This window comes from Nanorana parkeri, unplaced genomic scaffold, assembly GCF_000935625.1.
Source record: "Nanorana parkeri isolate BGI_ZX_2015 unplaced genomic scaffold, ASM93562v1 scaffold1868, whole genome shotgun sequence".
NCBI lineage: Eukaryota > Metazoa > Chordata > Amphibia > Anura > Dicroglossidae > Nanorana > Nanorana parkeri.
The window spans coordinates 47150-68227 of record NW_017308136.1 but is presented as its reverse complement, the minus strand read 5'-3'; the positions used below and the strand labels follow the sequence as shown (position 1 = coordinate 68227).

General features: G+C 40.7%; 1 protein-coding gene across 1 annotated transcript in view; it reads left to right on the top strand.

The window, feature by feature from the left end:
- LOC108799976 (protocadherin-10-like) overlaps positions 1-8179 on the top strand; it is an 89591-nt gene extending 81412 nt beyond the window's left edge. The window contains exon 4 of the mRNA XM_018571929.1: positions 6829-8179. Within this exon, the coding sequence (XP_018427431.1) occupies positions 6829-7082 (254 nt within the window). The 3' untranslated portion in view covers positions 7083-8179. The remainder of the gene's footprint in view (positions 1-6828) is intronic.
- The last annotated feature ends 12899 nt before the right edge of the window (positions 8180-21078 follow it).

Sequence of the window (21078 nt, the reverse complement as noted above, 5' to 3'; positions counted from 1 at the left end):
GCTTATGATCCTAGAATGTGTTAAGACACACTCTATCATCTCTACCAGATTTGTGAGTTGTTTTCTGGCTTTTCATTAGACCACTGTCTCCCAGATTTGCAAGGCCACCAGCTGGTCTTCTGTTCACCACAAGGTTTACCAGGTAGATGTTCAAATCTCATCTGATGCCAGCTTCTTGGATAAGGTCCTTTAGGTGGCTCTTTGAGGTGCAGGCAGCCCTAAGGTTTGTTGTTGTTATGTGTTTTGTTCCTGTTGCCCACCACTTAGTTGGGCTACAAGTCTGGTGAAGGCTGCAGTTCTAGAACTGAGGAGAGGTAGAAAAGAAAGGTGAGTATAATGACCCTTCACTTCCAGGGTGGGTACACAAAACAGAATTGGATAGAGCTGTTGAGATGAGAGAACAGACCACAAAACAGTTGAACCAATTTTAAAAGAATTTACAAAACTTTTATTAACATAGAAAACATTAAAATGTCCATGAACACTCATAACAGCAAGTCACCATTGTTGGCAGAGGATTAACAGAGTCTTGAGGAGCAAGACTAATTAATTGCATCTATTTCTGCAAAACCCATATGGTATTAACCACTAGATGTTTATGAGTGATTTCACCAATGTTCAATAATGCCACCTTCAATGTGTTTCGCGTCATCGCTTCATCAGGAAGGTGAGTGAAGTAATCTAGGGTTTACAAATACCAGATTGTTAATACAGCATATTCAGATATGAAGATTACAATAACATATCTGTACCCATAATCACTTACTTTTAGGTATTGTATTACAGTCCAAGGGTTTAGGAAGTAATCCTCTATTAAAAACCCAGTGGGAAAACTTTCTGACCTTTTTTCAAGCGGACTGATAATCACATTTATCTTATTAAAAATGGAATACTTATATCTCCCATTAGCCTCTATGTTGGTATTTACCACAATTTTGACTCTTTGGCCATCAAGTTTTTTTGCATTGGAACATATCCCAGAGGATGCCTGTGGTGGTAATTGGGATAAGGTGGATCTTTGAGCTAAAAGCTACAGACCCACCTGGCCTCAAAGATGTTCTCAGCTTTAAGCCCTTTTTATGACTGCTGTGCTAGGGCAATTTAATAAAATTTTCTTTTGTTTCATCCTAACACAAAATAAAAATGGTGCTTCTATACCTGGACCATTTTTTACCTTATATTAGAACGGTACTAATGTGATGGTTATCCAGTTTATGGAAACGATCTGTCTAAGTGACCACAAAGTTGTTTCTATGCTTACTAAGTCAGTATAGAACATCATATATAGACTTGGAATCATATATTATGAGATACATTGATATGTATATATACTTTATATTTGTCAACGTTATATATATTCTTCAGTCAATATGTGCAATGATTTTGTTTTCGTGTTTTTGCACTTTGATTTTGGTTGTTGGCTTATTGTTAAACTCTGTGGCAGTGTTACCCCCACAGAACCCAGTTAAAACAATCTCCTCTCCATGATATTCATGGTTTTCAGCACTTATCCCCTTCACCAGGCTTTGCCATGGGAATGGGTTAACTACTGGCTCTCCTCCAACCCATTCCCCTCCCCTCCTTTCCTTGAGATATATTTACTTCTTGGGATGCTATGAAAGGGTGGAGCGTCACGGTGAGGGACGCTCAGGATGGGAAGAAGTGGCCAGAGTTGGGTGGTTTCACATTTAGCGCATTTAGCGCATAGATACCCATCTGTGCATGCGCATTGTTGGACTTGTCTCGTGCATGACGTTTTTCCATATGATTGGTAGATGCCATGCATAAAAAGGCACAGGAAGTTGTCTGCAGCGTTTGGCAGGAAACTGCAGAAAAGGAAACACATCCATGTCAGGTCACTGAACTACCATCTTTCCACACAATTTGATTACAACTCCATACTGACGTGAATGTGTTGCCTTCAGATATTGGAGGTGCATTTGTCCAGTTATCTATCCTTTCCCTGTGCCTGAGGGTTCTTTTGTTGGGATGGCAGTATTTCCCACTGGGTTTTTAATAGAGGATTACTTCCTAAACACTTGGACTGTAATACAATACTTAAAAGTAAGTGATTTTGGGGACAGATATGTTATTGTGATCTCCATATGTGAATATGCTGTATTAACAATATAGTATTTGTGAACCATAGATTACCTCACTCACCTTCCTGAAAGAGAGATGATGTGAAACGCGTTGAAGGTGGCATTATTGAACATTGGTGAAATCACTCATTAACATCTAGTGGTTAATACATATGGGTTTTGTACAAATAGATGCAATTAATTAGTCTTGCTCCTCAAGGCTCTGTTAATCCTCTGCCAACATGGGTGACTTGGTTTTATGAGTGTTCATGGATATTGTAATGTTTTCTATGTTAATAAAAGAATTGTACATTTTTTTAAAATTGGTTCAATGTATTGTAGTCTGTTCTCTCATCTCAACAGCCCTATCCAATTCTGTTTTGTGTATCTAATCTAATCTAATCAGGGTGAGATGAGACAACGTTTTTTTGGGAAACCTAACAATTTTATTACTTCTCTTCCAGGAACATGACAGATACTTTTGTTTTTATTTTACATTTCTATTTAAATTTTCCCCACATTTACATGCAGATCAAACTGTTTAGCAAAAATGACAGTGACGGGGTTGGGACAAACTGACAGGGGTGCTTCAGCAGTGGCAGCAACAGTTTTTTCTTAAACAGAATATTTCAAGTGTATTTCTACACAAATCTTTTATTTTTAGATATTGTGGGGAATAGTTAAAACCTATTTATATCTTTTTTTGCTGTCTAGCCATCTAGCCAGTCATTAATTGTATTAGCTACATTCAGTTTTTTAGGGTACAAGATATTTTTGCCATTTGTCCTTTAAGTTAGCTTGCTCTCTATAATACTTTTGTGCACATCTGACTTTTCATATAACTGTATAATTGTACCTTTTAAAAAATTGATGATTATATTAGGCACAACTTGTGAAGGCTGTCTATACAGAGAGTACATTTCATGGCTGACTGCTTTTACTGCTCCCAGAGCCTTTTATTCTGAATTTGCTTAAATATTCTCTTTTTAATCCCATGAAGTGACCCTGATATTATTCATGTCTTAGTGAAAGTTGCTTAGATTAGTCCTGCATGTACTATACTCGCAATAAGTAATTATATCGCCTCTCTGGTTCCTTTTTCTAATGTAAACAATTTTAATTTGGATAGCCTTTCTTAATTTAGATCAGCTTCCCTTAGAAAATTAAATCAGCCCCAGAGTAAACATGTTACCTATTACATTTCTGTGGATAATTAATGATTGTATTATCACTGGGCTTTCTGTAGTTCTAATCATATCTTGTAATAATTGCCTCATAATTGCTTAACTAACACATGTAAATTTTCAATTCCCTTTCCGCGACATACAAACAACCTTTCTGCTAGAAATAGTAAGAGGCATGATGGCTTAAATATTTTAAAACCTAGTATATACCTTATAAATATCTTACAGAACAATATAATGATCAGTATACATACATTTATTATATATATATATATTTAGAAAATGCATTTTGTATGGTGCCATTATTACTGAAAAGCTTCTATCAGAAAACATCCATTGAGGGACACAGAAATTCAGAACCTGTTGGGTTATCCACCTACAGGTGGATTGGAGACACTGAAAAACACGAAAATTGTGGGCCACTACAGTATCACCGTTCCTTTACCCAACATGCTTCTGCTGAGAAAAGTCTAATTATTTTGTTCAATCAAGGTTCCTGATACACTGCTGCAGAACTGTTCTCTCTACATAACTATATGGATCAGCTTTTCCTAAGCCTTATTTTGTAGTGTCATACCCTGACCCTGCTGAATTGAATATTGAGGGGCTAGCCTGGAATATGACCTTTGGGCACTGGACAGGTCTTTCCAGACCTGTGTGTACTGTAAATGTTAGCCACAGATCCATAGCTTTCTACAGCCCCAGGTTTGACCCAGTCTCTGAAGACTCACTTTGTGAGTAGGCCATGTGAGCCACTTTGTTACTATGAAAGCTGGTTGCCATTTTAAATTCCTACTTTACACCAGTTTTGCTGTTGGCTGAGGGATAGAGCACTGATGTCATCTCTTTCCCGCTCTTCACCTTTCTGCTGCTGCTCCTGGCTGCAGGTGACACGTAGAACCCTCCTAAATTCATCTCTGCTGTCCACCTAAACTAACTTGGTCCTCTTTGACCACCTAACCCTCTTCTGCTATCCAGCAGCTGAGTTCAGGAGTATTGAGGCCTAACCTTCTAACCTGAGCTATGATGTCTCTGCATTGTGGTGCAACAAGTCAGATCCTAGACCCATGGGGGACAGTCCTACTGTTCTGGGTGCTTCCAGCTCATGCTTCACTAATGGTTCTGGTGCTGCCTGCAGTTTGCCCCCTGAGTGACTGACACCAATAGCCTGGAGCTTTGTCCTCTAGTGAATGGGGCGGGGGATGTGTCACAGGTTGCTAAGATGCAGGCAGCTGCTAGCATTGTTCAAGAAACAATCCCTCTTTGGAGCTGTCCTCATCAAGGATGTCACTGAGAGGGAGAGTACCTATCTGCCCCAATATATGAAGCCTAGGGATCATTTTAGGAACACTCATTCTTCCTTGGAGGACAAGAACTCTTTCTTTCATTGCTTTGAGGCCTCATTCTCCAAAGCTAGACCCACAGATGATCAGATCCCTGTGTAGCCCTTGTGGGTCTTCTGGAGCAGCGTGTTGTTACCACATTCCCTGTGATTTCAAGGTTGTACACAAACCTTTTTATTAAGCCCACCTTTGATCTCAAAGCCCTAAATGTCTTCGTTCGGGTCCAGAAATTCTGTATGTAATCCACCAGGTTTGTCATAGCCTCCCTTTATCAGACTTTCTGACCTTTGTGTAAATCAAGAACACGTACCTGCATGTCCTGTTTTTCCAGTTCGTCAGCTGTTGGGTCCCCATCATTTGTAGTTTGTGGCACTGCCACACGGCCTACCTTCTTTCAGAAGATAGGCGATGCACACAGCGGTGCCATCCAGTGCAATGCAGAAAAATGCAGCATGTCACTGTATATCACACCTGCATTGTGATGTGAAAAGGGCACATAGAAAACAAGTGTCATGGTAAATGCAAAAATCTTTTTATTATAATAACTGATGCCAACTTGATATATCTGCTAGTGTAACTGGTATATTTTTGGTTTGATTAGTGTCCTCAATGCTATATTCTGGATCAAGTCAAGCCTGCAGGGTGTGATTACCTTTTCTGAGTTTGCAGTTCTTTGCTGAAGTATGTAAACGACTTTCAAACACATGCCTGTTTTCTGCCTAGTACTTATCCCCATCTGCAGTGGTCTATGAAAGACTAGGGGTGGGTGAAGCTTTGTTCAGGGTCAGATTCCTTTCGTTGGACCCTATAGGCAAGCAACCTTTAGCCAGACATCTCAACTCTCCCGGATGTTCCTGGAGTCTCCCGCTATTAGATAGCGCCTCCCGGACACCTGGGAGAGAAACATTTTCTCCCTGAACGGTTTACTCTGCTTTCTCTAGCAGAGTAAACCTTTATCTACTTTGTTTTGTTTTTTTCTTGACATCGAGGCCGCCGGGCCGCCGTGAGTCAGAAAAAAATAATAAAAAAACGGCATAGGAAAGAATAGCTAGGTTGCTTTTGCAAATTGAAATAGCCAATAGCAGACAAGTTATTGCACCTGCCCACTGCTGCTGTCAATCAGCAGAGGTGGACCTGAAGTTCTCCATCAGGTATTCCTTTACTGACTAACAGCAGCAGAGGGCGGGTGCAATAGCCACCTTGCTATTGGCTATTGCAAATTGAAATAGCCAATAGCAATCTAGCTATTCATTCCTGTGCTGTTTTTTTCTCGTTTTTTTGTATTCTGACGACAGCAGCTGCCAGAATACAAAACAAAACAGCAGATAGCAAGGGAAGCATTAGCCATCATTTCAGGGGGTTTCAGGGACATAGGGCACCTCCCTGAAATGAGAAGGGCACCTCCCTGAAATGACTTATTTTAGGTTGGGATCTCTGCCTTTAGCACTCAAAGCAGCATCCTTTTACTAGAATCGCCTCTATATTATGCTTGCTTTATTAGATTAGAATCTTGTGTAAATAAGCTTAAATATGACACATTTGTTCTGTTGATGGAGGGTTAAAAATGTGAAGATGACAAAGTTGAAAAAAATATATAGTTAAAAAAAAGCCTTTGCAAACTATAGGAGAGAGAGTGATAGGCATTAATAGATTTTTTTTACATATATAGCCAAAATAGCCATATAGCTCTACAATATTTTCAGTACAGGCATGGGAAAGTGTGTGTACTAGCATTATACTAGTAAGATATAATATATAAAATTCACATAGCACCAACAAATGTCACAGTTCTTTATAGAGAACATTGGATCATTCACATTTGTCCCTGTCCCTGTAGGAGGTCGCAACATTTGCCAGACATGTACACTAGCACTACACCAATATTAGTGTTCTATTTTGTTGTTCCCACTATATTTTGCATGCAGTTCATAGTATAGCACAATGCATTTCTTTACAAATAAAGATCTGTCTGTTACAATATTACTTGACATCTAACCTTATACCCTGAGCTATGATGCTAAAAGCTGTTTACCATAACAATCAATCAAGTGTTAGCTTTCATTTTTTCTTGTGCATTAAAAAAAGTTGTGTTTTGATTGGTTGTTTTAAGCACCACTGATGTTTTGTTACCTATCACTTATCTTTTCTTATAACCTAATCCCAAAATTGCTGCTATTATTAAAAAAGACAACTTAACACAATTATTTTCTTTATCTGCAGACATAAAAAAGACACCTCCGACATCAAATGGCGTTTGGAGCCCCAAGTACGGTGCACCATTCCAACAGCATGTTCCATCCCTGGACTATCAACATAATGTATATATTCCGGGGACGCCGACGTTATTAGCCAACAAAGGTCACTATATGGATCACGAAGAGAAAAACAGTTTTTCCACCTTCGGAAAAAAAAGGAAAATGACGTCACGTTGTGATGTACATGATGACATGATCATCCAGAATGAGCTAAAATGAGCTGGGCTCAAAAAAGACATCCCAAAGTGTAAACCACAGAGCCAATGCCAACCATCTAGAGGAGAACTGGGACCTCAGAGGTTAATAAACTGTGTCATTACTATGCCAAGAACACTGTCTCAACTCACCTACCTGACGTCTGTTTGTGTGCGATAATTCTGAAAACACAAATGGTGACAGGTCCCGATCTATAAAGTGCAACGGGACAAGGAGATCTAAAATTAATCTGTAACACTTGAAATGAAAGTACACTTGGTGAGGTAATGAAGGCGCAAAAGGAACGTACACAGAGACAATGAAAATAAATGACAGTGAAGCACTGTGTTGGGTAAATGGACAGGATGCAATTTCATTTGGTAAAACAGATTCAATGTGGGTGCGAATGAAAGTCGCCTGTGTGTAAAAAGCAATTTTCTCTATCTGCAGTCAAGCGAAAGACTTCCTTGAGGACTGGAGAGTGAATGAGAGGACATCCTTTCTGAAATGTCATTTTGAGTTCCAGCCTTTGGCAATTTCCATTTAGTGACAGTTCTGTCTTTCATTGTTAATATGTGAATGTACTCAGTGAATATATACATTTTTTTTTGTTGAGCTAGCGTGCGTGTTTCTGCAGAGCAAATGAAGGGTGTGCGTATATGTCCAAATTATATTTACATATAGTCAATGTTCAACTAAACACGTTCATTGTGGCTTCACATGCAACACAATCACCAAACAAGTGTAAATAAATGTATATGCTATTTTTCAAATAACACTTGTATTAAAGAAAACTACACTCGCTGTGATGTTTAAAGTTACTATGTTAAACATATGGAAAGCTTTTTCTTTCTGTTTCTAGATGTACGCAAGAGTTGCAGACAGAGATGAACAAACTTAAAAATATGCTGTTTGTGGATCTCTGAGATATGCGTCAAATCCTGATCCAGCATGATAAGGTTACTTGTCTCTTCCCGTTACAATATGGAGATAATACGAGGTGGAATTAGAGTGATTGAGCAGGAATCTGTTTCATCTGACATTCTATTTTCTAATTAAATGCATAAAAAGCCAGTAGTGTAACTTGACAGTTAAAGGGTCAGTCCACTAAAAAGTGATATTTTAGTTACAAATAACCCCTGGTTCCTTATATGTCTAAGGTATTTTTCACCCATCCTTGTATACTCTAGCAACTCCTGATACATTCTGTATTATATGACATAACGGAAACAGTGTGAAATCTTCATGACCACAGTTAACAAGCATTCAAAACTAGGGAATCAAGTGCAGAGATTCCACCAACAGAGCCAAAAAAGGTGATAAGAATCAGAACAGTGAATTAAATCTTCAGCATCTATGAAAAAACAAAATATCAGTTTTGGGTGAATTGACCCATTTAAAGCATGACTGTGCTTTTTGCATACAGGGCCTTCACCTTTATATCCTCCTTTGCCAATTACCAGCTCATTTTTATGAGAGCAAATTAAAGTGACAACACTAATTTAGAGATGATTTGAGGCTCTACAGCTGAGTGATACACAAATAAGCTGCATTTTTGTTAATAGTTGGAGTATGAATGTATTTTTAAGATTTAATTCCAGAGTTTAGTGTCACTTTAAGCCACATGCTCCTCCATACTTGAAAGTACTGGGTATTTGCTTTGCTCTTGGTGGCTGAACGGAGTGAAGGAAAGGTGAGTATGTGTTGCTGAGGAGGAGGGCATTAAAGCAAACCTGTTGATTTGCCCTGAGCCATGGGCCAAGAACAGGTTTACTATAAAGCGAAACTCCAGGCAAAAATCACAATGTCAATATTATGACCTACATCTATGTCCTGCCTTACTTTTTTAACTGCAAGTGGTTTCCATGTGCACAGATCAATATGGCCTCCTCATTCTGTAATATTGAACTAGCGGTGCTTAGCTATTAGATGGGTGATCATAGGCAAAAATGGCTGCCAAAGTTGTGCTTCCTCTGCCCCCGCCCCCCACACACAACCTTAGCCTGCTGGATAGGCAATGAAGGAGCTGCAGGACTCCAATAAAGCCATACTATGTTTATCCTGAAAGAAAGCTCCCGCTGACAATACTGAGCAATGCAATACAGCCTGAGTGGATAATCTGCTTCTCTCTCTTTTATTCCTGGTGTGCAGGAGACAATGGGAATATAATATCAAGGCTGGTACTTATACCAGATGTATTTAAAATATGTTTTTAATTTTCTAATTAAAGAACAACTAAATAACGTTTTGGTTTTATTTTCCTTCAGTTGCACTTTAAATACTCAACATTGTGAGCCTGTAAATATTTTATTGTTTCAATGAAAAAACATGACTATAAATGACAATGCATACTTCCACTGGTTACACCCCAACATTATACTCCCTGAAGAATAAAGAGGGAGAAAACTGTAAGCCACACTGAGTACAAATGAGCACTAAAGGAGATAACCCAAAAATAAAAATGTTATCTATTGCAACTTAGCAGTGCAAAGATGTGTTGGCTGCATTAGGTTAGCAGAGATGACCTGGGCAGGACTGATAACTTTGCTTGTGATAACACTGCAGAGTGCACAGGATTCAAGATCGCACTAGATTTCTGACACGATCAACAGCTTTTTTTTGCACATATCAAACAGATAAAACAAGATGCTTTCAATGGTATATTAAAAAGAAGAAAGGGGAAGAAAATAAGTTAATTTTTAGATTCAGCTGGATTAGTGTTTTGCTTTCTGTACCTCCTTGCACCGTTTTATCCGCATCACATGGACTTCTACAGTTTTACCTTCCAGCATTTCAACATCCCTCTTTTGTAATTGAGGATGGAGAAGGACCCCCATGGAACAGAGCATCAAGGAGAAAAGGCAAACACCAACACCTGCCAGATCAAGGTATAAGTATTACACCTTATTTCCTCTACCCCATACTTTACCCATAAGCATTTAACGCTTTCTGGGAAGGGGGAGGTTGAGTGGGGGGTAAGTCCCATTGCAAGGATAATTTTTGTATAAATCCTGCAGTTGGTCTTTAAAATGTGTTGAAACAATTTGACTGCAACCACAGAGATCTATTCAAGTGTCTTTAATTGTTTTGGATATATTGGGGAAATGTTAAAACTCCAGTCAGGTTTTTATAGCCAGGTCTCTATTTCTTGATGACCATTGCCACTGGGACATAAAGTGTTGGGAGATGCAAAGCTTTACAAATGACACTGCAATAGGAATAAAGGGGAAATCTTCCTAACTGCACACTTCTTGTGTCTTCAGAACAGGAAGTAAGGTGATTTCCCTCTCTTAAGAGAGATTTCCTCACACTTCCTGTTTTGTCTCCCGAACAGTTGGGGAAGAAAAATGTACTAAATGGAGTGGAAAAAACAACAAAAACATTCCCTCAACGGAATTGTAAAGAAGAACTCCAGACAAAAACATTTCTTAACTCTTGCATAGGGGGTTCCCCTGCACTGCAAGGGTTACATGCTTGTTTTGGGCTAGGTGCAAAAATAACTAAGTTATACTCACCCGAACCTTGGAGCCAGCTGTCTGTTACAGCCCTCCCTCCAGCCTCTCTCCTGCACTGCAGCAATGGAATGTCCCTCAGCATCCTCATGACCTATAAACACTCTATAGAACGTCATTACTCAGGGACCTTAGAATGCTGCAGCTGATGGGGAGAGAGGCTGGAAGGTCTGGCCTAACAGCCAGTGGACTCCAAGGTTTGGGTGAGTAGAATGTTTTTTTTGTGGTTTTTTTTTAGCCCCTAGATGAAAGGTGGACGTCTATTTCTGGAAAGACGTTTACAAAGATAATTTCGGAAATAGCCCTTGGGCATCCAGCCTCCGGCTTGCTCAGTTCACAGACATAATGGGAGTTAAAATAAACTGTCTGAAACAAACTTTGCCTCAACCGGAGTACGTTTATCAGCTTTTACATTTTTTTCTAAACTGTTGGGAAATTAAGATTGAAGCTGATTGGCTGTAACATCCCTCTTTTGTAATTGAGGATGGAGAAGGACCCCCATGGAACAGAGCATCAAGGAGAAAAGGCAAACACCAACACCTGCCAGATCAAGGTATAAGTATTACACCTTATTTCCTCTACCCCATACTTTACCCATAAGCATTTAACGCTTTCTGGGAAGGGGGAGGTTGAGTGGGGGGTAAGTCCCATTGCAAGGATAATTTTTGTATAAATCCTTTTTTGTGTTTTTTTTTTAGCCCCTAGATGAAAGGTGGACGTCTATTTCTGGAAAGACGTTTACAAAGATAATTTCGGAAATAGCCCTTGGGCATCCAGCCTCCGGCTTGCTCAGTTCACAGACATAATGGGAGTTAAAATAAACTGTCTGAAACAAACTTTGCCTCAACCGGAGTACGTTTATCAGCTTTTACATTTTTTTCTAAACTGTTGGGAAATTAAGATTGAAGCTGATTGGCTGCTATGGGCAATGGCACTAGTTGAGGTAGAATTTGTCTCAGACACTCTTTATTAATTCCCTCCATAATGTACAGAGCCGATCTGAGTGGTCTAGTACCATGTGATTGCTCTGATGACCAATCGCAGTGATCACAAATCTAAACAGTACCACTGTTTACATCTGAGAGCCAGCCCTTTCCTCTCACAACACATGAAGGAAGAAAATATGAATGAGAGATCATTAATTGGTTGCTGCACCGGCTGCAGCAGATTCAGGGCAGGATGGGGTGTTGACTTTGGGATTGTTACCCTCTTACTTCCCCCTCCTTGCCTGTACAGCTGATCTGCACCACCTCCCTCTTTGGAGGAACTGTACATTTAATAATTCACTGTTTCTAGTCCATGCTCAAAATGTGGCATAAATAAGATCACCTTGGGGGTCGGGAGTCTTCTTTCCACAAAGGGGACAATTGGAGGGGGGTTAGTACTGCCCTGGCATTTTTGTGCTATGTTTTATAACAAAGGTTTTTTTAATGTTTGGTCTTTTTTCCCCCATTATGTAGTAAAAATAAAAACCCAGTAGTTATCAAATGCCACAAAAAGAAAGCTCGATCTGTCTTAGGAAATGTCATGAAATTATTTTGGGTACATTGTTGAATGACTGAGTAATTGCCAGTCAAACTATCACAATACTGAAAACCAAAAAAATAAATAAATGGATGGTAATGAAGGGGTATTACAGGCTGGTACGCAAGTGGTTAAAATAAGATGACATTAAATTGCTAATAAATAACATAAAATCCAGCTGGCAATATAAGTGTACAGGAGATAACACTCAGTCCTTATGATTGAACATGAAAAACAATTAGCATGAAAAAAATAACACTTGATAAAAGTTGTGGCATCATTGGTAGACTGGATTGCTGTGGGTGACACTTTTCGTCCTGACTGGCTGGATAATATAATTATCACTGACACATTTTCACAAATATGTCAGCAGCAGACTTCCGAACACAGCCCAGACCCATGGTGTGATAATCATCTGTTTTATGTTCTGTTTAATTAATTGTTGTTAACCTCATTTGGCATCATTGATTCTACCATGTTACTGTAAAGCTCACACTTATTATGCCCAAAGATGTGCTTATTATTATTCCAAGTTATTTAAAGTAGATAAAAACCCAAACACACAAATCTCACATACTCTTTAAAAAGCGTATGCTATTTTAAAAGTAATTTCAATCTTTTTAAATCTGCAGCTTTCATCCAAGCAATACCTTGTGATCCTGCCATGGAGGTCCTTGTTCAGAATCCCTTTCTAGTATAGGGTGACAGGAACAATGCACTGTCACCCGAATGTGCGACTGTGCTGTTACCTGTAACATACAATTCTATGTACACTATAGGAGGCTGTGGGCAGGCATGCTCTGCCATTGTCTGCCACAGCTTTGCCCTGAGCAATTTCATGTAGGTGCTGCTGGCTCACATGCATGTTGGGGAAGTGCCATGAACGAATGGTGAACAGTTGTAGGCGGAAGACGCTATACAATACAATGACATCTGCCAGTGCAGGCAGCTTATTGCATGTAATTGCACATGCTGCAAATACCTGGAGATGATCTTCCCTGAACACAGACTGAGTCCAGGGGCGATCGCCCACAGGTAATTGTAGCATGAGTGATTACATGCAAATGGCTGCGGACAGGGCCGGATGTACTCTCCCTGCTGCCCCATTGCCAGGTTCCTCAATGTGCCAGCCTGATTGCAAGCTACATACAAGTGATCTCGGTGACATCGCTGAGATCACTTGTACAAAACAAGCGGCGCCTTCCCTGCTGTACATTTAGTTCTGCTTGCCCAAAGCAGGGCTAAATGTAGAGAACAACTACCCGCCCGCCCCCTGGAACTTTAGTCCCAGGAGTCAGGAGATAGGAATTCCACACCCCTGCTGCCCCTCTACACCCTGCTGCCACGAGGCCAGGCCTCGGTTGGCCTTGTAGGAAATCTGGCCCTAGCTGCGGATGCAGGCAAATGTTTGCCTGAATCTCAAGCAAAAATTTGTGAGACTTGTGTGATCGGACCTATTTGCAAGAATGAATGGGTCCCAAATCTGCATTAGGCAATTTGCTCTACCATGGATGGGCTCGGTTCTCACAACCACATTGCGATTGGAACACGGTGGCGTGCACTGAAAAAAGTGTGACATGTTGTACTTTCTTCAGCGCAGCAGGATGTGACGCGGTACAACCACCTCACACCCTGCTTTGCCCATAGAGCTGAATGAAATGTCACTTATGACATTTCAATAACGTTCTAACAAAAAAAAGTACACAATGCAATGCCCTGGAATAAGGTCTATCACACTGTGCCAGGGCACTGCACAGCAGATGCTGTGCGATTAGCTCAGCATCTGGTGTGAATGGGCCCTAAGGTCTCATTCACATGGGGCAATCTGGGATCCCTGCGGCAGGAATCCCAGGTGTTCTGTTCAGACACAGCCACTGTGCCGTTCAATTAGGGTGACAGCGACTGCATCTTTAAGGGGTAGTCTGCATGTAATCATATATAAGATTTGGATGCATCTATCCTGCATCCAGTGACAGTTATCCATTCAAAACAGCATGCAATCGTATCACATACGATTACATGCAGACTGCCGCTTACAGATGTGGCCGTTGTCACCCAGTCATTAACTACAATGGGAATAGAGGCTGCATCTGAACAAGGACACCTGGCAGGAATGCCAGATTACCCCATGTGAACGAGGCCTGAAGATGCATGTGATTTTGCAGTGCAGTCTGTGATTTAACATTGGAGAAAGCAGCTAATGATTTAGTTCTACTGGACAATCTCTCTGATTTTGAATTCCTTGTCTTTTGATAATCTCTTGAAACCTTTACATGTTTAACCTTAAATATTATTTAGACTTTTTTTTGCAAGGCACCAGTTAATGAACATTTTGACATTTATATATTATGACCATTTAAAGTAAACATTCTCAAATTTTGGCAGTTGAAACAGCTGAAAAATTCATAAGCATGGTTTCCTCCAGTGAAACTGCATGTACTGTAAGTGGATCAGAAGAGGTAATGTTATGTAGAAATCTTGATGTTTTCCATAAACATGGAGTTCAGCCCGGACCACTTCTCCTCCTGAGCCTCCCTACTATTGAGCTAAGCCACCCATCATGTTTATCCTGTACAAAGGCTCAAGAGGTGGAAGAGCTAGGTCAAGTTAATCATTTACAGGGAAAGTTGGGCAGCCATGTGAATAACCGACCCGAAGTGAAGTGAGCCGAACACTGTTCGACTATTCACTTCAGGCTTGTACGGCTGAATTAGCCGTACTTCGGCTTGCTGAAGGAGTTCAACTCAGCCGAGCCAACATCTGGATCGGCTGAGCCGAACCTCCAGCAGGCTACTCGCTGCTCTTCGGCCTATTCCCATAGGGGCCATATGGGCCGAACAGCAGTGAGTGAATAGGTGCTTGGCTATTCTGCTCGGTACCTCTGTGGTACCGAGCAGAATAGAAAAACAGTAAATAAAAAGTAGAAAAAAAATTGATTGGGCAGAGCTAGCATTGACATGTGTGCCTTACTGTAATCCATGGTAGTTTCCCTTCTCTTTGCTGCTCTTCCTTTTAAATCCTCATGTCTTCTCATGCTAGGGGAGAACTTCCCTTTGCAGCTGAGTGCCTCTTCCTGTAGTGCTGGCTCAGGTTGTCAACCTGCACACAGACACCATGTATCCATTTCAGAGACAAGGCAGTCTGCTGCAAAACAGAAGTTCTGCCCAGCATGAGAACAGATGCAAATTTAAAAGGAAGAGCAGCAAAGAGAAGGGAAACAAAATAATACTGTAATGTGTGCCTTACTGTAATCCATGGTTATGTTAGAAAATCTGAGGGTCTAATGTCACTTTAAGGGTAATAGAAAACATTCACATTGTGCTACAAAATGCAATCTGCAGTTACACACCTGCTATAAACTAAAAAGCCACAATAGCAATCCATCAAGATAGACAGTAATAGTCACTTTTTCACATTGCTTGTAACTACAAAGGCTGACAGTCCCACAGACGCAGAGCACTACAGTGGAGCCTTTGCAGTGTGGGGATAGACCCATTGCAGGGGTTCATTTCCCAAAATTCTGGAGTTAAGGTTTAAAACACATGAAAAAAGACTTATAACATTGAGGCTTAGGTGTGAACTGAGCCTGAGTGAGTAAATCAATGTATTATACTTCCAAACGTATATATAAAACCAGCATATCATATGGTGTGTACCATGTAAACAAACCCATAATTCCCCATCTCCCCAGGAATGAATATAATAGCATATCCTCCTGTCCAGGTAGCTTCTTCAGTCCACTATTATGTTGTACATCCCTGCAATACTTTCACCATGAAAAGGGAAGTGTCCAAGCCAGGAGCTAGCTTGGAGTGGTGGCTACTTTACAACACACACAGGGACCATGGGGAACAAAAGTAGCCACCCTCCAGAAGGAAGGACAGTGTCAGCAGGAATTCAGAGATGATTTGAGGATCTACAGCCGAGTGATACACTAATGAGCTACATTTTTGTTAGTAGTTAAGGTACTTGAATGCTTTTTAAAGATTTAAATCCTGAGTTTAGTTACACTTTAAGGAAGCATGTCTCAAGCAACCTCCTGAATGTAAGACCTGTATTCTTGAACTGAATAGGTGTTATACATAATATATACATAACTGCAGTATTAAAGTTTTATGTAGTGTGCGGCCGCTGGACACCTTACACCGGCGCCCACAACTTCCCCACAAGGTCACCGCTGCCGCCCCTCTGCGCTCTGCCGCCCCGAGGCCGGGCCTCGGTGGCCTTGTGGGAAATCCGGGCCTGATAGTACATATACCTTACCCGTGGTTTCTGCACAGCAGATGGTGACATCACAATCCTCAAAGAATGCTAAGTATCATACATCTTGCAAGAATATACTTCAGAACAGTGCGGGACCTCTTTTGTGAGATTTGGTATACACAGCCTTCCCTGGAATCTCTCCAGAAGAATTGTGATATCACCCTTGGCTAGACTCCACAGGCGAACCTCAGTGGTAAGGCAAGTACAGCTACTTTTTGCACTGCAAGTTTTTTTGTTCCGCTTCAATGCCACTATTCATTATGGAGAAGGAATTCTGATTTACTAAGCAAACCTTTTAAACCATCATGATTTTGCTTTTTTTATGACAGTGCACCTCATCAATTTTTGGAAATTTCCCCTAAATTTCTACAAAGTTAAAACTGTCATTTGTGCTTCATTTTGTGCTTCATTTTGGTGATACCTAGTGAGGTTGTGTCATAACTATACCTCCCACCCACCCACCCTTCATTTGGAGGTACTGTCCCTGTTTGGAACCAAATCCCTCAGTCCCTTTTTCTTCCTCTTTTTGATCCAATGTTTGGACCTCTATAAAATAATGTACTACGTAATTACCAAAAATGTCATAATACATTAAACCTTTCATCCAACACCTCAATGATTGCATTTGTTCTTTTGAAAAGCCAGTAATAAAGAAATCTAGTGGTGGAAAAAGTAATAAGGGTTTAACCAATCGCTTTTGGTTATTATTTGTTCATGGTCCATGTAACTTGGGGCCTTTACCTTCATACAAAAGTTGTCCCTTTTTTCCCATTTCTGATAGTTGAGAGGTTTTCATGACTATGCTAAAATCATTTACATATTGTTACAGCTCCAGCTTATTCAGTAAGTGAAAAAAAGTAAATCATAGAGATAATAATGGGGGATGGGGTAATGAATAGCATTGACGGTGTCCAGGAATGGCAGTCTTAATGAAAAGAATGAGTGACACTTAAGGAGAGAAACTGTGAACATCAGAATACATATTATTAGCACTGTTTAAGGACTATTCAGAAAAGCAGATCTGCAGTCACTGACATATTATGCAAGACCACCCACAGTATTTACTGTTTTTCTTCACAAAGGTTTGACACTTGGGAAATGACAAGATAATACATGCTAATAAAGTGCATTAAACTAACTTTCAAATTTGAATATGCCTCTGTCATCTCCTCCTTCATCTGGCGCTAGAATTTCCTGTAAAGGTTTCACATGAAGAACAAGACTGTAGAATTAATTTATACCCTTCAAAGGCTTGACAATTGTACTAGTTTTTCCTTTGCTCTTAATTTTTTGGCTGTCAGCAATTTTTCTGATGACTTTGAGATTCGCATTCATGTTATCAACAAAGATGTTTACTGAGATATAGATACTGTCCAGAACTGAATCAGGTAAAGATCATTATGCAAAATGCAGTAACCTATAGCACCTAATTGTTTATTACATCTTTTTTTTTGTCTTTAGTAAGATAGCCATATCTGTTGCTTCTGGTTGCTGCTCACCACTACCCTTTGTATTATGTTATTAAAGCTTTTCATTGCTTATTGGGCTGGTAGGAGAGGTTAGCAGAGCCTTCAGCCATGATGCAAATAGTGTGCTGCCTCTTGGGAAAAGTTATGCAAATTATAAAATGCCTACATGGCCGGGATGTACGTCTGGAGGGGTGGGTGTTTATAGGTGACTGTATTTGCATGCAACATACAACATCCTGTCCAGGGTTATTGCCCAAAATCAGTGTAGTAGAGCGAGCAGTCAACAGAGGTGCAGTATATAAGTAATGCAGAAATTGCCAGCACCCTTTAAACACTATGGGGTGAATTTATCAAAACTGGAGCAGACAAAATCTGGAGCAGATTTGCACTGCAACCAATCAGTTTCTCTGTCTCATTTTCATATCTTACCAGAGCAAACAGAAGAGAGATGCTGATTGATTGCCATGTGCCACTGCTCCAAATTCTGTCTGCTCCAGTTTTGATAAATTCCCCCCATGTATGTATTTGAATGCAGACTGCCCAAGGTAAGACAACATGCAGGGCTATCCCCTCAATGAGGTGACCTGAGCTTTTTGCCTCAGGCAGCACCTAATTGGGTCACAGGGGATGGGGCGGCAGCAAGAGTAGCCCCCTTTAATAATAATGTGCAGCAGTCCAGCAACTGGGTGTGACTTCAAACAGTACACAAGCAGTACTGAATCAGCTGGCCGTTACTTCAAACATGAGCGGCTGGCTTAGCTGAGCATGAGCCCATTGCTGGACTGCTGTACATTAATAAAGAGGCTAGGAATGGCAGGCAGGCTGCAGCACTTTGTAATAAACATGCCACTCTGGCAGCAGCTACACCCCCACCCTCGAAGCAGGGTACAGCACAGCAGCACACCCACAGCAGCAGGGCAGGCTGTAGCAGGTGGAGTAGCCACATGCCTGGCATTCTTTACTTGTGAATGGGTGGACAGGACCAAGTCTATCCTCTCCTCCTCTCCCACCCCAGATGCTTGGAAGTGGATAGTGTACCCATCAGAGATGACCTGTTATGTGCACAGCAACAGGTCAGACTGATAGAGGAAGACAAGAGGGATGAAGAAGATTTCCAGTTTCAGATTTCCTAAATGCACAGTAATCATGTAGAGTGTAATATGTGTTGGCAGCTAGTCTTAAGCCAGCCATACACTATGCCAATTTTGGCTAGTTCTTGATGAACCGGCCGAAATTTGAGCAGCATACACACATACTAAATATATATACACACGTTTACAAGGACAGTAGATATATACAGGTTTTTTTTCCTACCCTGACATAGACTTTATTTATTCTATACCCATCTACAGGTTGCTTATACTCCCAGCTCCTGTCTCTAAAAACAGGTGAAAGTTTTCTCTTTATAACCATTTCCATAGAGCATTTGTCATAACATATCTTTTCATGACATTTCTGTGATTGTCGCAGATCGTTGAGCTGCAGCTCTGTGAAACTCCTGTAAATTAGAAAGAATTTATTTTATCTAATTTATTTCTATGCATTACTGCACAGGGAAAAGACTGTTCTGGTACAATGTTTAGATAAATGATCTAATTACACATAATTCATGTATGCTTTATAGTAAAACCTCACATAAGTGCATTTGCAATCAATGATGCTCTGTGTTGGATATGATTTAAGACTACTGAACATAGAAATGAGTGTATTATTCAAGTGTGATATTATCACATATCCAATATCAATTTGTTTGGTGTATTCCTAAAAGGCTTATTCATGGCTCACAGAGATAAAGTACTTGCGAGTTCTTCATCCATCAGCACCATAGAATGGCATGAAGTTCTGTAATTTCATGAGATAATATCATTTCATTCGATACATAGAACTCCATCTGTCATGTGTCAGGACTGACCCATATGGTGTATGGTGCATGCGGTGCTTGCTCTAAACACATTTCTACAAGATATATCATACACACAGGATTCTGCTATCATTGATGTCAAGCTGTAGGCACAGAAATCAGTAAGATATTGATTATTGCAGTATAACAGGAGATTCATTCTAAAAACTAATTTTCTACCCTTGAGTCTGTGTGTAGTAGTATAGATTGCAATGCCAACCAGATACTGAGGAGGACATAGTGGTGATTTTAGGGTTTATAGAGATAATAGAGCTAGCTAGATCTAGCTATTGTAGAACTACAATCCCATGGTGCTTTGCATGCCTGAAAACTCTCTGAGGTGAGAAAGAGGGACACCTTCCAGAACAATTAAGGGAATTCGTGAAAACTGGAGCAGGCAAAATCTGGAGCAGAAAAGTTCACTCACTGTGAAATTGGCTGGCCTTGAAGATAGGTCAAGGCGCAATAATGTTAAACTGCGCGGTGTCCCGGAAAACATGCCCCCTTCGGAACTACGCACCTATGTACAAACTCTACTCAAGTCCTTGTTGCCGCCCATGCAGGACTTCGAATATATATAATGGACAGGGCCCATAGGCTCCTAAAACCATCCTTCCTGCCCGACCACCTGCCGAGAGATGTGATAACACGTATTCACTACTACCACGTCAAAGAGTAACTGATGAATCTTGCTCGAACGACCTCACCCCTACCTGACCCTTACTCGCACCTCACTGTGTACGGGGACCTCTCGCAAGTCATGATTTTGGCCCACAAAAGGCTTCTACCTATTACTAAATCCCTCAGAAACAACAGGGTGAGCTACCGCTGGGGAGTGTGCGCCGGTATGTGTTCGCTCACCTCCCGATCTACTAAGCCGACCTGTGACAGTCTCATTGTCACAGGTCAGCTAGAACTATGAGGTGAGTGAAAAACACTCACCTCATAGTTCTCCTTTAACCTCACCAGCCTCCTCAGTAACCGCCGCTATGGAAGTGCTCTCTTCATTCGGGTCGGTATCTTACTATAAGGTTAACGGGGGGAAGTCACAATTACTTGCGGTCAGTATGTCACAAAAGGAGAAGGAGGCCCTACAAGCGCACTTTCCCTTCACCTGGGCGTCAAACTGCATTAACTACCTTGGCATTGCCCTCACTCCCACGGTGACTACCTTATGTAAATATAATTATGAGCCCCTCCTGATACAAGTACAGAAGGAGCTTACGGTGCTTAAGAACTTTGAATTGTCCTGAATGGGGAGAGTGGCGGCATTTAAAATGAGTGTACTACCAAAGGTTATTTACTATTTACGCACACTCCCCATCCCTATCTCTAATAATTTCTTTACCCGT